General features: G+C 40.4%; 2 protein-coding genes across 6 annotated transcripts in view; one reads left to right on the top strand and one right to left on the bottom strand.

The window, feature by feature from the left end:
* Positions 1-8,485, top strand: part of LOC139960399 (uncharacterized) — a 173,494-nt gene extending 165,009 nt beyond the window's left edge. For all 3 annotated transcript variants that reach the window (XM_071958744.1, XM_071958743.1, XM_071958745.1), the window contains 3 exons: positions 166-3,564; positions 3,979-4,129; positions 4,812-8,485. In XM_071958744.1, the coding sequence (XP_071814845.1) occupies positions 166-3,564; positions 3,979-4,129; positions 4,812-4,911 (3,650 nt within the window). In that variant the 3' untranslated portion in view covers positions 4,912-8,485. The remainder of the gene's footprint in view (positions 1-165; positions 3,565-3,978; positions 4,130-4,811) is intronic.
* Positions 8,486-8,622: 137 nt separating this feature from the next.
* Positions 8,623-16,830, bottom strand: part of LOC139960398 (polycystin family receptor for egg jelly-like) — an 83,265-nt gene continuing 75,057 nt past the window's right edge. For all 3 annotated transcript variants that reach the window (XM_071958738.1, XM_071958742.1, XM_071958739.1), the window contains 6 exons: positions 16,563-16,685; positions 13,358-13,645; positions 12,523-12,845; positions 11,838-12,093; positions 10,425-10,694; positions 8,623-9,240 (listed from right to left, as the gene is read on the bottom strand). In XM_071958738.1, coding sequence (XP_071814839.1) covers positions 9,089-9,240; positions 10,425-10,694; positions 11,838-12,093; positions 12,523-12,845; positions 13,358-13,645; positions 16,563-16,685 — 1,412 coding nt within the window. In that variant the 3' untranslated portion in view covers positions 8,623-9,088. The remainder of the gene's footprint in view (positions 9,241-10,424; positions 10,695-11,837; positions 12,094-12,522; positions 12,846-13,357; positions 13,646-16,562; positions 16,686-16,830) is intronic.

The following is a 16,830-nucleotide window of genomic DNA, read 5'->3' as shown; positions in this document are numbered from 1 at the left end:
GTGTGGTGGGGGAGGGGTGTCTGGGTGATTACTGCGTAGGTGAGCCCCGATGTTAGAACAAAACATCGCATCAAACGCTGATTTAAGACTTTAAGACTCTGTGTTAGATATCTTGATAGACAGACTAATAGCAATTAATCCTTACATATTCATTTCCAACCCCAGGTGATCAGAAGAAGTTTACTCTGGCCATCAAGAGATTAAATTACTTAAAGAAGCACAGCGGTGATAATAAGCTGCAGAGTCCGTCGTACCCCGCCAGCCTCAACAGTGATAGTGGAAGCATCTCACCGGCCGCATCACTAGAGGGCCACAACCAAACTTACCCTCCGCCGGCACAATTTGCCCCCTCCAGTCAGTCGCCCCACCAGCAGGACGAGGCTCATCTCATGGTCAAGAGGAGATCGGGAGGGTTGAGAAGCAGCAGGGAGAGTTTAGCCAGCGATATCAGCGTGGGGTCTGTTGGATCACAAGGCAGCCACGATCTCAATCACCGGCAAGATGCAGCCATGAGGCAGACATCCGCCACGAATCAGACCATCAACGAAGGGATCGAGTCAACATACATCCCCACCATGTCATCCTTCAGGGTGCCCGGCCAAGGGACCAAAAAATCCACGTCGCTTCACAACTTGGACGACGCCGGCGGCGCGGATGGCCAGTCGAAGGGAATGAGCTTCTCGACTTTCAAGCAGCCGCAGATAAGTCCAGAGGACTCATCCCGTAGATTCACTGGCAGGTCGACAGAGAGCCTGGATAGGTTGATGGCCGCACAGGCAATGGCAGAGAGGTTTAAAAGGAACTCAATCGAAGGCGGGTCAAGTATAGCTTCTTCAGGGTCAGGCTCTGGCGAACAGCCCGCAGTCAAGCTTAAGAAATCTCTTCCCCCCGCCCCTCCCAAGAGAACTAACTCCATGTCCTCGAATTCGAGAGACTGCGAACAAAAGACTGCCACCATTGGTAGGAAGAAATCCCTCAAGAAGTTTCGTGAGGAAATGCAGGTGTACAGGGCGGAGATGGAGGCGGAGTTTGCCGCAGGGCACTTTGACGGACAGACGGACAGGATCGAAGGGTACGCCACCATTAAACGCTCTTCGTCAAAGAAGGCTGATCCCATTAAGAAATTACAGCGCTCTCAGTCTCAGGAGGGGGATGTGTTTAGGGGGATAGCCCCCTCACCAGTATTACCACCCCCCATGGCAGTGATGTCTCCAACGGGCCACATGGAGGGTAGGGACTATGATGAAGGTTTACATCATCAACATACAGATGTCAGCCACATGCAACACAATATGGGTATCCCTCAGTCTATGCAGCACATGCAGGGGAATAATTATGATGCACGGACAAACATGAGTAGAACTGGCGATGTCGCTAGTAGTAGTAGTAGTAACCCTGTACATACCCGACCGCAACATATACCAGTTGTACCTCCATTCCCACAAGCTTACCAACCGACATCAAATATTAACCATTCTGTGAACACTGAGCACTCGTCAATACAGAGCCCATATCCTGCAGTACCTGCCCAAATGGGTTACCATCCACACAATACTCAAAACGGTGGAAATAGAAACATGGAACGGATTGTAGGGTCTGTTACGACGGAGTTGTCGTTGCACGAACACCCACATGTACCTCGCACACAGTCATCTCAGTCCAAACATTCTTATCAGCCACCCTATGCACATGTACCGCATTCTAACAGTGCCACAGAAGTGACTAAGCCTACCAGGATGGTAATGACCTCTCCTACGGATGCCATCTCACCTGCAGGAGGTGGTTCCTATCAGTTTGTCTGCCCCCCGGATGTGAAGTCGGCCCTGCCGAGCGCCCAGCAGCCAGTCGTGCAAGGCCTCAAATATAGGAAGAGTTCCAGCGACCGACTACTGCCAGGTCAGCCTCGCAAGGCGTCCGTCAGCGAACAGAGCACCAGCAGCAGCGACAGCGGAGGTTCCAATGGAAGGAGGCCCAACAGCCTGGAGTGGAAGAATCAAGGCAGCAAAGATGAAGATGTAGCTCCGATTATACAACCTGCTCTTGCCAACCCGCTAGAGAACATCTGGAGGCCAAAGTCGAGACACTTGTCGAGGAGCGCCAGTGGGGAGAAGGGAGAGAGCAGCAGTAGCTCTGAGAAATCGGACGCGAGCAGCTCAGATGCCAGCCAGATTCGGACGGATGCGACCTTCCTCCAGCTCAAGAAACAGTTCTTGGAGCAGGACAGTCAGATGCCACCGGTCACCTACTCTACTCTGAAACGACAAGGTAAGAAGCCAGAGCCATTGACCGGAATCGGTAACCTCAGAGCACCCGGTTTCTCCGACCAGGACGAATACAATCAGTCACCCGTGGCCAAGTATCCACCTTCTGAGTTTCCAGATGTTAGAGACGGACAGGATCACACCGGCTTCCCTCAGGACCTGAACCCCGGATTGAAGTTCTCTCTCCCTTCCAGGAAAGTGTCCGCCCCCGTGGGTGATACCGGTGCCTCAAAGTACTTTGAAAGTCCCGACAGTCCATCTCTGTCGCAGAGGAGCAGACGAGAGGATCTGCAGAGTAGAGTGGAAAAGATAGCAGCGGGCAGGAGAGACCCGTCGCCGACGAAGCCTCTTCCAGCTTTTGGAACGGTGTCGGGTGGTAACTCATTTCAACTACAGCTTGGAGATATACCCCCTGCACCAGACTTTGCTGCCCCTTTGCCCAACCACATGAATGCCTCCCCAGTAGGTAGCAATGAGACTCTTGCCTTCCCTCCACCTCCACCGTCCCTACAGCCGATGGGAGGACCCCCACCGCCCCCACCTCCACCTCCTCCACCTCAAGGGGCCAGTAGACCCATGCGGACTTCGGTTAGCAGTACGAACAACAATAATAATCAAAACATTTTGAAGCCAGCAGGTCCCAAGAGCAAACCTCCCATAAAACTCATGCCGGACATGGGCGATTTACAAAGAGAATTACAAAGGAGAACCTCAAAGCAGAGTAACAGCAGTTCTGTGGAAGAGGCAATAAAGAGAAATCAAAAGGAACATAGGAAGGAACAGAGTCAAACAATTTTAACCCCCTTAGGAGGACTTCAAAAGCTTGAGGATAATCCTCCTAAGAAACCAGCAAGGCCACCGGCGACCAAGAGGAAGCCTGTCGCACCGCCACCGGTCAAACCAAAGAGCCCCGTCTCTAAGGAACTCCCGCGAGATGACGAGCAGGACGTCGACATCTTCTCTCAAAAAATGGACGCCATGGAGCTGTCGGTAGACTCGGAGGATGTGATCGAATCGGACAGCAGCGATATGGAGTCGGCACTCTCGGGGTTCGAGAACGAAAACACCGACACGATAAAGAAGCAGCCATCGAAAGCCAGTCCTCCGAGGATGACCCTGAAATTATCCAACCAGGAACAGCAGCCGGCCGCTCCATTGACCGTTTATAAACCAAAAATTGAGTCTCCCGGCATCTCGTGGGAGGAGGAGGAGGATGATGATGATGATGGTATGAGCACTGTCAAGAGGCGGCCAAAGGCGGATAAGAAGGAAGAGGAACCCAAGAGAGACTCTCTGGGAGAAGGTAAGGAGCTCAACCTTCCTTGAAATATAAATAATAATAATAATAATGATAATAATAAATAGGTTTCAGAATGGGTGAGGACTCAAACTGATGAAGTTTTAAGAAGATAGACACAAAATTAAAGAAATTTATTTACAGAAAATTTAATGTATATGAGCCACTGATGTTTTGTGAAAATAATTGAACAAGCTTGAAATGTTAGTCTGTCCTATTTTTCTGCAACAAACTTTGAAATAAAGTGCTCACCCTTGGCTACTTGGGTTCATTGTTAAGGGTGTTTTTGTGTGAAATTTACAAATTTATTGATAATAACTTTTTTGAATTTATATTCATAATGAATGTATCTTTTTAATCTACTCCATCCAATCTAGGTTATAGACTATATTTTCTCGTTCATGTATTCCTTTTTTTCAGCTATGGAGAAATTAGAAGCTCTGCTAAATAGTCCAGATGGTGAGCTTGTAATGTCAGATTTTGACTCGGCAAACTCGACACCGGAGAAGAAACACAGCCATCAAAACCAGAGCGGACCATCAACGGTAGAATCGAAACCTCCGGCTCCTGAGTAAGTTAAGAAGTGTCTATGTATGACAATGTTAGTGAAGTTATGTTCCAAAAGTGACTGATTTATACTGTGTAGATCCCTGGGTTAATGGTACTACATGGCCTCCTCTCTACTGATTCCCTGGACTGCCTCTTATCCAGCCAGATTCCTGAGTGGCGATACGTTTACCTTGCATTCCTAACTTATTCTTATCAGGAAAAATCGTAGTGTCGTGAGGCTAACCATGGGTATAAACTACAACAGCATGCAAAGTGATTATGTCAAGTGATATATTCCGAGGTATTTGTAATTTAAATTACGCTGTCGTTCGTCTGCCGTTTTGTCCCCTGGGGTGAAAATAATATTCTAGGGGTACTTTATTTCTGACTGATAGATAGAAGAGCATATTCTAATCAATTCTGTTGAAGTTTGCAATCAAGTCCTACCTGTAATTTTTGTGAGATATGCAAAGCTGAAGTTTCGATACCTTTTCAGCAAAGGTGAACATGAAGGCAATCAGGTACAATTTAATAGTTGCACATTGGCAAATATTGATGATCTTTGTCAGCTATTTCCATCACATCTCGGTCGTATGAAGATAAATAGGGTGGGAGTGTTTCAATTAATTCTTCAAGTCATTGTTTTTTTATGGATTAATTGCTTTTGTATTTACATTTTATTTATACTCTTTGTCTGTTTGCAGAGCTTCTTCTATGACTACAGATGAAGAGAACAAAGTTTTTAGTGACCTGGAATCTATGTTCCAGAGTTTGGCCTTGGACTTGGAGAACATGCTACAGTGAAGTAAATAAATAAACAAACTGTTGAGTAGCTCCTTGGTCCAGGAAGAGAAGTTGGTAAGGCTGATGATGATATGCAGCCGACCTTGCAGAACCACAGTGTGAAGCTGCATCGAAGGATTGTCGATAGCACAGCCCAGTGTTGTCAGAGTGGTGTTGTTGGATTGGTGTCATCAGAGAGTTGTTCTAGGTTGGTTGTCATGGCAACAGTGTATGTAGTCAATATCCTTCCAAAGGGTGCAAGATCTGGACTATGATTGGTTCTTAAATTATGATGTGTGGTGAATGATGATGATGATGTTGGCAATGTGCCAAGGAAGTGTTGAAAACAAAGCTCAGCCATATTCTCAGGTTTTACATTTCTGTGGAAGATCCTACGAGATGTTACTATGGTAGCAATTTCAAATGTGTTTGTCAAGAAAACAGACTTGTGATGAAGAGTCACTGTGATGTACGTACTGGTCCCCTGACCAGTTATTACGTTTAATAACCCTTAAAACTTTAAATTATTGGTACATCTCCCAGGTCAGATCACCTATACCTTCAGCTCAGAATATGAGATTGTCACAGGCATGCAAGCAGTGCTGTGAGAGGTTTTTGTAAGGGGCATTGTTTAAAAGAAAGTGGGGAGGGGAGCAATAAGTGAATATTTCAGGACATTATTCACTGCTCTTGTTCAACCAATCATTGGACAGCAACAGATCCTGTGATCAGTGGATTTAGTTATCTTAAATTCTGCTCGAATACTTTATTCGATAAACTCATTGATAAGAAGAGTTTTCAAGTTTGTGAGAGAAACCTCTCGGACTGATTCAAGTAAGAGAGTTCCGTATTTACCTCTGACGCCATGTGAATTATTGAAGGGCTGGTATTTGTTTCTCTGCATTGAAGGTAATAATGTATGTGTTGTGTTCTGTTTGAACTCAAGGAATGTGTTCCAATTATTCAGATCGTGAGCTTTACTCAAAAGTAAACACCTTTACTTTTTCAGTTTAGCTTGTTATCAGAGTTACGATCTCCTGGTCTGGTCCGAATGACAGAACACCTAATGGAGATAATCACGACACCTTTGAAACTATTAGACTTCGATTGATACAATATATATATGTATACATGAATCAAGACCATAAGAACCAGGTTGATCTGAACACCTGTTATAAGTAACAGGAAGAGACTAAGCTGTCTTTGTTTGCATTGAGGGAGGATGAATCTGAAAGCAGCTGTTTGAAATGGTTCTAAAATAAACATGCATCTTGACTTAGTAGGGTATTGGTGATCTGAATAACAGCAGCAGCCAGCAGTTAAAGGCAAGCTGTGTAAATCATTCAAATTTTATGTTTTACGCATTAAAGTACAGAACCCAGTAGTATCAAGCCCTTCCATAGGTAAAAGAGATGAACCAATTCATTCAAGGTGCATAAATAGAGTCTATGCAGAGCTTTATAAAGGTAACATTACAGTATTAGGACATATTTCATATTCTCATATTTAAGCTGGAGTACATTCACTGGTTCAGTGCAGTTTTTTTTTTAAAGTTTTCCTAGCAGATCCTGACATGAGCAATTTACCATTTTGTGTTTAATTAGTAAAATAGCTTAAAGGGAGTGAAGACTAGTGCACAAAGAAACTTCTGATGCCGGTAATCTGACAGAGCTTCGAATGAGGCGTAACAGAAGTGTTAAACACCACCATCGATCCCAGAAAATACACACACCGCTTGCTACTGTCCCTAATTAGACACTAGTGTAGTCAATACATGCAGCTATGGGCAATACCCACAAGACAGTGTACGTAGCAGCGATGGACATCTCAGGTCCAGCTAAAGATAACAAGGTATCACGTTTCATTACTGTCTGCATTTTGTAGCGACATGAACAAAACGTCACTTGCAAGCAACGGAGAGTTAAATTTTTTAGAGGGCCGCACACGGTTTGGGGCGAGTCTTCAATGCCTTTAAGAGTAGGATAAATGAATCTTCTATATGGTTCCAATGCTAGTCTGCTTCCATAACAGGTAACATTACTACAAGATGACATAATCAGTTCAAAGCCATCTTGGTCGGATTTCTTTACCTTTTGATTTCCTTGCATCTTTGAATATTCATGACCTTTGAATTAACCTTGAAAAATTCTTTAATTTAAATTTTTATTTTATCAGTTTTTTTTTAAAATCAAATTATAACATAATATCAGTTAAAATTTTGGGATGATAATGTAAGTGAAGACTTTTATATTTAGTGATATGGTAGGGATATTAAAGGGTGTTTGGAATCTATTCACATTCAAATACTCATTGAAGGTATGTACTCTGGCTATAACCTCAGCTTAAATAGAGGGGGGCGTTTAACTTTACTCATTACCTACCTGGTGATGGATATTATTGGTGTATGTAATCTCTTCATTTATCCACCGTGGCATCGATAACACTATAAAACTCGCTCCACGCAAAAATCAATTAATGCATTAAAAATGCAGTTAAGTTATGTCTGGTTGCAAGAAAATGCAAAGTAAACGCAAAGGTTTGGCTGCTTTGTAAGTCTTTTTAACTGATGTCAAAGATTTAACATTTGTTAGGAAAACACTGGGCTGCTACTCCAGGAAAGAAACCTTGATGTATTTGCAGCTCTAACAGTAAATAATAAGATGCATACAAACTCCCATTACAATGAATTAAGACATTTATAGAAGGGTAAGTGAGGGGGAGGGGGAGATATTGTGGACATGTTCATCACAAATATTTGTAAATGAGGAAATAATTTTGAAAGTAGGAAATCAGATTCATAATGAAAGTGAATGCAAACCAACATTTGCAAAGTTGAAGGATCCTTTTTTTTTTATCCCAGCAAGTAATTTTCTCCTCTGTTGAAGAGATTGTGAGTTTATTTACCTTAGGAGAGATGAAGGGATGTCATGGCAGTGTTTGTATTAGAAGATTTGAAACTTAAACAAGGAATTGTTTCACTTAACATTATGTGAATGTAACTTAACATAATTGGAACATGGTCATATACAGGTGGTAATTACCATGGTATGCCATGTATGCATATAATTACCATGGTATGCATATATAGAAAGCTGTGTGATGGAATGAACCAACCCTTGCCATTTACAAGCCTCACTAATCAGAAGGACTTTGACATTTTTAATTTGTCTGAGAAAGAACTTTGAGATTAGAAGTGTAATGGCAAAGCTATGTGCCGGTGGTGTTGTGGCAGTTTCTTTATCTGTGTGATTCAGGATAAAAAAAAATGGTATTTCAGTGTCAAGGTGTAGAAATGATTATATGTAATATGTTATAGAGGGCTTCAAGTGTATCATATATTTAATGTGTTCAGATGCTTTCATAGGAAAAGCAGGAATAAATTGATTCATTATCATGAAATATGCAAATTAATGATTGAAAAGTTTTGGATAAGAGACAAGTTGTTTAGTAATAACATAGAAATAACAATGTACATGGGTTGTGTATTATGTATAAAGATAGGTTTTATGCTTGTAAAGAAGGGAAAAAAAATGAAGAGTACATGATTTTCTTTTTTAAGAAAAGTACAAATAAAAAACTCTCACCAAGCAAAATCTTGCTTTTGTCTGCTAATTTTTGTTTAGCATTGTCAGTATTATTGCACATAAATTCACATCTGAAAGATTACTTGGGGTTAAAGGTCATCAGGCTTGCCTCCAACATCAACATGCATGTTACTATAGCAACAGCAGCCTTGAGATTATTATCTGCAAAGAATACATTATTTAATACATTGACTGATTTTGATATGATTTATGATTATCAGGATACATACACCATGACAACAAAAATGTCAGGTTTTGTCTTTTTTCACTTGAGAAATATCTAAAGAGGTGAAAATTTACATGAAAGGCTTCCCAGATATGAAAACGATGGAAATTGCTGAATGAAATCCTGTGATACATGGTGGGTTCATGTGGGTACATGGTGGGTCCACGGTGGGTCCATGGTGGGTGCTGTCAAGATAGGTGCACATCTGTATAAAGCTGGTATTGGATTAACAATGTTGAATTGGAGCTATTTTCACATCATTGCAGTAGAATATAACATAAAGCCTGATGCTGCGGCACAACGCTCCTACATGTTTACACATTAAGAATTACATCCAAACTACACACTATATAAATAAATCTTTATGGACTGTTTATGAGATATAAACCTAGGAGATGAATATCCGTCTTGCCTTCCCCTCATCACCACGGAGACCAAATGCCTCTCGGCGCTCTTGAACGACAAATGTCTGCAAGCGGCCGATCATGTCGTCTAGCTTGGTTCGTAGCTCCTCGCAGTCTTGAGTCACAGGATCAATTCCTGTAAGTAAAGAGAATCCAGTATCAGTCAAAACCCATTATTCAAATTTGATCCCTTGCCAGAGGCAAAAGGAAATTATGTATTATGGCGTGTGTGCGTGTGCGTATGTATGTGACGCCTGTAAACTAGCTAATAAAAACTCAAAAAGTTCATGGTGGACTAACTTCGTAAGTGGATCTATCTTATTGAGTACAAAAAGCCTACTGCTTTCTGTGAAGTTCAATGGGGTCAACTGAGGTCAAAGTCTGAAAACTGTTTGAATATGATAACTGAAAAGGTACATCTTTAGTATGCAGATTAAGCTTGTTGGGTACAAGACCCCTATTGAAATTGGTGGAGGTCATTTGAGGTCAACCTTTAAATGAGAGTCTGAAAATCTTGGAAACACAATAGCACATCAAGAACTCCAAACTTCTTCTTTCTACCATGCTATGAGTTTCTTTGGTGAACATAGTTTGGTCAAACTCAGTTCAGTTTTAGTTCCATGAAGGGACTCTATAGGTTTTCAACGAAACATACCTGGCATCCAGGTAATGATATTTTAGTAATGCTTAAAACAACTCATTACAGTACACATGCACAAAAGTTCAGAGATATTATGTGTAACGACCAAAACACAGGTTCATGTTGCTACGGTGTTTATTTAAAGGTAAACAAACAACAAATAAGAAATGACCCTGAATATAACACAATCTTGTTAAACATAGGAATGGCTCCGTAAAAATGATGAGAAGACCATTCACAAGAAGTAGTAGTAACAAATGATTCTCATAGAAAGTAGTAAAGTAAAGTAGATGGCGCTCGTCGCCTTTTGGCAAGTCCATCGATAAGGGTTACTTTACCACTGTTACATATGGAATGGTATTACTTCTGTTATGACTCTTCCTGTATCCACAATGGAAGGATGGAATCGTCAAACCAGCAGTAAATGATTTTGTTTTCTTGACTTGAAGGAAGTAACTTTGTCAATGAAACAATAAACCATTAAATATCATATTCACAAAATGCATTCATGGCACAGGTAAGATTGGTGCAAAGTATAAAACACAACACACACAAAACAGTTTCCACTCATCGATACTCAGTTCCTCATTCAAACCCAATATATCTATTTATATCTGAGTATCCCATTACTGTGTTTTCATGAGAACATAAATATATTTCCGATAAAGTCACTCTCTCACCTTCGATGTACTTGGTCTTTGCCTTGACTCCTTTCTCCACCCGACGTTTAGAGAATCCGGTCCACGTCAAGAATCTCGACATGATGAAGTTGACCATCTCAAGTTCGTTGCCCTCCATCTCGTTATCGATGCGGACCTTCTTGAAGGCGGCGTTGATGATGGACAGGAACATGGACATGAGGATGAAGATCATTATCATAACAAAGCTGAAGAAGAACAGAGGACCAAAGATCGGCTGGTATCTGTTCATCTCGTAGAAGTCGAATTTACCTGGTGGAAAAGAGAGTACAAAGAATCAATCAAAAGCAATGTTTAAAGTTATGAGATGAGAGGAATCCTAGAGTGTTTTATAACGTTGTTGTAACATACAAGCATTGGAAATTCAGGCTCTTTACTGTCAACTGTATGCCAGTGCATCTCGCCTCTTTGCCAGTAGACTAAAAAGTCACTGGCATTTTTCTGCCGGTAGACACTAAGAAAGTAAACACACGATAAGTCAGCTAACAATCGTCAGTCAAAGAATCGGACTGATTTCTGTACCTTACATAAGCCCTGGATTATTGTATGTTACCAGCAAATGCTATTGAGTTCTACTCAAAGCCTGTACAGTATAAACGGTTGCGTGTTGTAATTCAAGACGATGCCAGTGAGAATTCAATTTTAGCAAGTAGATTTGTTTAAGTACTAGCATTTTCAAATTGTGAAATTCTAGGCCTGACATATAACAATACAAGAGGTAAAACAGTTAAAGTTAAATGTAGGCAAAACATTTGTGTTTAATCCAAGAACAATCAGAGGTCATTAGTTGAGGTCATCTTTCACTATCATCTTTACTTTTAATAGCTATTCAACTTTAAGACCTGATAAAATGTCTGGAATACTAATTTCAAAGCAAATTTGATGAAATATAGCTTAAAAATAATAAAATTCCAGCAGTGATTTGATTACAACAAAGAGTTGTTGATGATGCCAGTTGTTTTAAGTTTACTGTGTCATTCTAAACTGCACCAGTGGTTTAATTACAATTAATAGTTTATCCCTGATACATTGATATTAACGATACAGATTTATAATTAGTTATCATTTATTTATCATTTTCAACCAAAGCAATCAGTGTGGTTTTCATGACACGTGAACTTAAAAACATATTATTCACAATCTTGATTTTACAAGAGCAGGTATTTGTCAAATCAAGCACCGATTGACATTGAGTTCCCTGTAATACAAATATCAGTTTACTCAAAGGTAGTAGACATTGTGTTTATAAAACCCATCAACGTCCAGCTTCATAACGCTTTCTTTCATGAGTATGATGCTCTCATTTACACACTCTTTCATGAGTATGATGCTCTTTTTTCATACATCACATACATCACATATAGATCTACAAATAAAAACATTGTCTGAACATACCCATGATGGTCGCGAACAGGGATTCAACAGTCCTCACTAGCGTACTGAAATCCCAGAGGCCGACCTGAAAGAGGTTGTATGCGGCACTGGCGTAGGCCATGAACACAATCCCAAAGACCACGGTATATGCGGTGATCTCCTTCCCGCTGCCTTTGAAGGTCAGGGCCAGCAACTGCAGGCGACGGTTGAACCGAAGCAGTCGCAGGAACTTGAGGGTGGCGATGAATAGCACTCCGCTCACGAACCAGTTATGGAACTATTGGACGTCGAGAAAAAGACGAGTATATAAAGATTAATTTCTCCTTCCAACCTCGGGATGTGCTAAAGCAAGAATGTGTAGAACCAGCCATGTATAGGTGCCATAGCAGACACCAGAGAACATACTTCAATGTGCTAATGTCTCCAGGGTTTTCACAGAAACATGTTTGAAACAGAGCAAAAACAAACAGAGTGATAAAAACGTTTTAACCTCAAGTCTTTGAGAGAAAATTTGTAGCATTGCCTACCCACACAGAATATTAAACTCATGACTTATATAAATGTTTTCAGATGGACATTGCTAGAAATGTGACTGTACGCCCATACTTTTCCCCTCCCCCCATCCCCCAGGTCAAGTTATCCTTCACGTTCTACCCTTATCGTATCTAGGGGCAGGTAAGGGGGGAAGGGGGTTTGATACTCTTACCTCTGCCCAGGTGGAAACATACTGAAAGTTGAGAAACTGATTTGGTTGGTCTCTGTACTGGACCAGTAGATCACGGCTTAGAATCATCTGGTAGACGTAGCAGAACAGGCCGAGGAGGGCCAGGGAGATTGTACAGACCTCGAGAATGTTCCACATGGACTTGAAGTAAGCGGCCCTCTCTTTCCGAATGTTGTAGAACTCTCGAAACAAGAAGTAGAGAATGAAGCAGAGATAAACGATCTCCCCGGCCAAGATGAAGTAAGCCACGGAGGAGTGGTAACGATCCAGTTTCATCGGGATGAAGTAGACGTACGACGAGGCACCTGTTTCGACGAATCATAGAACGACGGGATTATTTCATATCATCACCATACAGAATGCTGTGAGGATAAAAGTATTCACCCAAATAATACATTTCTATGAAGCAATCAACTTAAGCCACTGGAATATCCAGTTAGAACATTACCTCACCTTTTCATATGAGAAGAAATCCTTTTCTTTGAGAGCATTGCACTAGTAACTTTAAATGCTCATCTTGCTCCCCAGAGGAAGGTAAGGTGAGGAGGGAGGTAAGTTGAGGAGGGAGGTAAGGTGAGGATGGAGGTAAGGTGAGGAGGGAGGTAAGGTGAGGAGGGAGGTAAGGTGAGGATGGAGGTAAGGTGAGGAGGGAGGTAAGGTGAGGAGGGAGGTAAGGTGAGGATAGAGGTAAGGTGAGGAGGGAGGTAAGGTGAGGAGGGAAGTTAGGTGAGGAGGGAGGTAAGGTGAGGAGGGAGGTAAGGAGGGAGGTAAGGTGAGGAAGAAGGTAAGATAACTGGGTGATTACTCTTCGTCTTACCTCCCTGCGGAAGAAACTCCATGATGAGGAACGAGGCGCAGAACAGATTCACCGCTGGGTTGTAGACCACAAATTCTATAAAGACTGCCCTTGTGTACTGGTCGATCCATTTGTTTTCCTTGAGGTACCTTGTGACCCTCCATGACTCCCTAGGGGTCTTACCCAGCTGGGCAATGTACCCCCCGCCATCATACATTGCCTGGTAGCCGGGATAAGGAATCGATTTAAGCTTTATCCAGTCTTGATAGGCCCAAACAGAGTTGGGAAACGAATGAAAGTTTAATTTCCCTGAAATAATCAAAACAAATTTGTCATCAGTTTTTTACTGATATTAGAAACAAAATCTTAATAGAAACACGTTCTCTACAATGCTACGATTCAGATGGCAAACTGGATAAACAACACATAACCCAGATACAAAAATAAAATTAAAAACAATTGGCGCATTAAACTGTTTCTCCTCTCAAAGTAAACTTTGGCATCTTCCAACCTGCATATATCTAGAGGGATTCCCTATGATATATAGTGGCTTTTACTCCACTATCAACTAATGATGCAAACAACATTTTCCACTTTTTCGGTGATAAAACTAGAAACATGATCTTACATTTTGAATAACTAATGATTCCATGAAATACCTACTGCAATACACTTTAGCACTCAGTGACTTCATCTCAAACTGTCTTTTTAAGCTCTCACAATTTTTTCCAAATGTCTGTCATTGATTTTAAGACTTTTGTTCATGGCTGTAACTGAGGTTCTTGTGTATGCTTTTGAAGCAGATTTTTCTTGAATTTAAATTAAACTCTGAATCTTACTTTAAGTGTAAACCTTGGCAGTGTAGGTAAGTTAGTCCTGAAGCTACATGAGGTAACATGAGGTAATTATAGGTATCCTACCAGAGGTAACAGATAATCAGGTAATATGAGGTATTTCTAGGTAATGAACCTGAGGTAAAAACATATACTGAGGTGAAACATTTTGTATTTTTAGGAAACCTACCCGAGGCCAACATATTTTAAGTTAATAAATATAAGTATTTATCATAAGTATTTATTCTTAGTATTTGTAATAAGTATTCATCCTACCTGAGGTAACAGACATTAAGGTAAAAATTTTGTAATTCTAGATAACCAACCTGATTAATCAGGTAACATGATATATTTTTAGGTAACCTACCTGATGTAACATATATTAAGCTATTTGTAAGTATCCTACCTGAGGAAACAGATATTACTTAAGGTAACATGAGCTGCTTAGAGGTAACCTACCTGAGGAAACAGATATTACTCAAGGTAACATGAGCTGCTTAGAGGTAACCTACCTGAGGAAACAGATATTACTCAAGGTAACATATGCTGCTTAAAGTTAACCTACCTGAGGTAACATATATTAAAGGATTGGTTCAGGTGTTTGACATGTCTATTTTGTTTGAAAGAGCACAAAATGACAAAAAGAACAGTGAAGAAACTACCATGATAGCATGCTCTGTTAAGGAGATATGACACTTTGAAGTTATAAAAACTTCTTTGAAAATGACTGGTGTAGAAAGACTTACTGTGAGGGTGTGACGTCACATCCTCACTTCCTAAACATTTGTGAATATATTTCTTTAAAAATTATTTACATTTTTTAACACATTTGAAAATAATATTATCAAAATTCTTCAGATGTTTAATCTCAAATACTTCCTTTGACAAATATGAGATCTCCTGACATATCTTTTGGTTGAAAGTCATGAAATCTCACAAAATATTTAGAGAAAAACACAAAGACTTTTCAGGAATGTGAGGATGTGACATCACAGCTCGTCAGATTCCAGCAGTTTACACAATCTGATAAAACTTTACACTTGAATATCTCTTTAACCGAAAAAGATATTTGAAGTTTTTTCACCATTGTGTTTCTTTTATTGTCCTCTTTCATATAACATAAACATGTATGACAACTGAACCAATCCTTTAATACAAAGTATTTATAAGTGTCCTACATGAGGAAACATATATTACTAAAGGTAACATTAGCTGCTTAGAGGTAACCTACCTGAGGTAACAGATATTACTAAAGGTAACATGAGCTGCTTAGAGGTAGCCTACCTAAGGTTACATATATTAGTTAAGGTAACATGAGCTATTTATAAGTATCCTACCTGAGGAAACATATTACTAAAGGTAACATAAGCTGCTTAGAGGTAACCTACCTGAGGTAACAGATATTACTAAAGGTAACATAAGCTGCTTAAAGGGTAACCAACCTGAGGTAACAGATATTACTAAAGGTAACATGAGCTGCTTAGAGGTAACCTACCTGATGTAACAGATATTACTAAAGGTAACATGAGCTGCTTAGAGGTAACCTACCTGAGGTTACATATATTAGTTAATGTAACATGAGCTATTTATAAGTATCCTACCTGAGGAAACATATATTACTAAAGGTAACATAAGCTGCTTAGAGGTAACCTACCTGAGGTAACAGATATTACTAAAGGTAACATAAGCTGCTTAGAGGTAACCTACCTGATGTAACAGATATTACTAAAGGTAACATGAGCTGCTTAGAGGTAGCCTACCTGAGGTTACATATATTAGTTAAGGTAACATGAGCTATTTATAAGTATCCTACCTGAGGAAACATATTACTAAAGGTAACATAAGCTGCTTAGAGGTAACCTACCTGAGGTAACAGATATTACTAAAGGTAACATAAGCTGCTTAAAGGGTAACCAACCTGAGGTAACAGATATTACTAAAGGTAACATGAGCTGCTTAGAGGTAACCTACCTGATGTAACAGATATTACTAAAGGTAACATGAGCTGCTTAGAGGTAACCTACCTGAGGTTACATATATTAGTTAATGTAACATGAGCTATTTATAAGTATCCTACCTGAGGAAACATATATTACTAAAGGTAACATAAGCTGCTTAGAGGTAACCTACCTGAGGTAACAGATATTACTAAAGGTAACATGAGCTGCTTAGAGGTAACCTACCTGAGGTTACATATATTAGTTAATGTAACATGAGCTATTTATAAGTATCCTACCTGAGGTAACAGATATTACTAAAGGTAACATAAGCTGCTTAGAGGTAACCTACCTGAGGTAACATATTACTAAAGGTAACATGAGCTGCTTAGAGGTAACCTACCTGATGTAACAGATATTACTAAAGGTAACATGAGCTGCTTAGAGGTAACCTACCTGGATCCTTGAGAGGTAGCTCCCATGATTCATTGTAATATCCATCATCGTTGCCTGCAATACTGTATTGATCTTTACATTCATCTACGGTCTTACCCATCGCTCCTGGAACCGAACAGTACCCTAGATAACAAACAAAACAAGCCTAAAATTATAATATCATATACAATATAACCACGCAGAATTAAGCCCTGCTCACTTCTGTCATCATTTATTGCTGGGGGGTAGGAAGGGGCTGGGGAAGTAATAAAAATTAAGAAAAGAAAAA

This window comes from Apostichopus japonicus, chromosome 19, assembly GCF_037975245.1.
Source record: "Apostichopus japonicus isolate 1M-3 chromosome 19, ASM3797524v1, whole genome shotgun sequence".
Classification (NCBI taxonomy): Eukaryota; Metazoa; Echinodermata; class Holothuroidea; order Aspidochirotida; family Stichopodidae; genus Apostichopus; species Apostichopus japonicus.
This window is presented reverse-complemented; position numbering and strand designations above follow the sequence as displayed.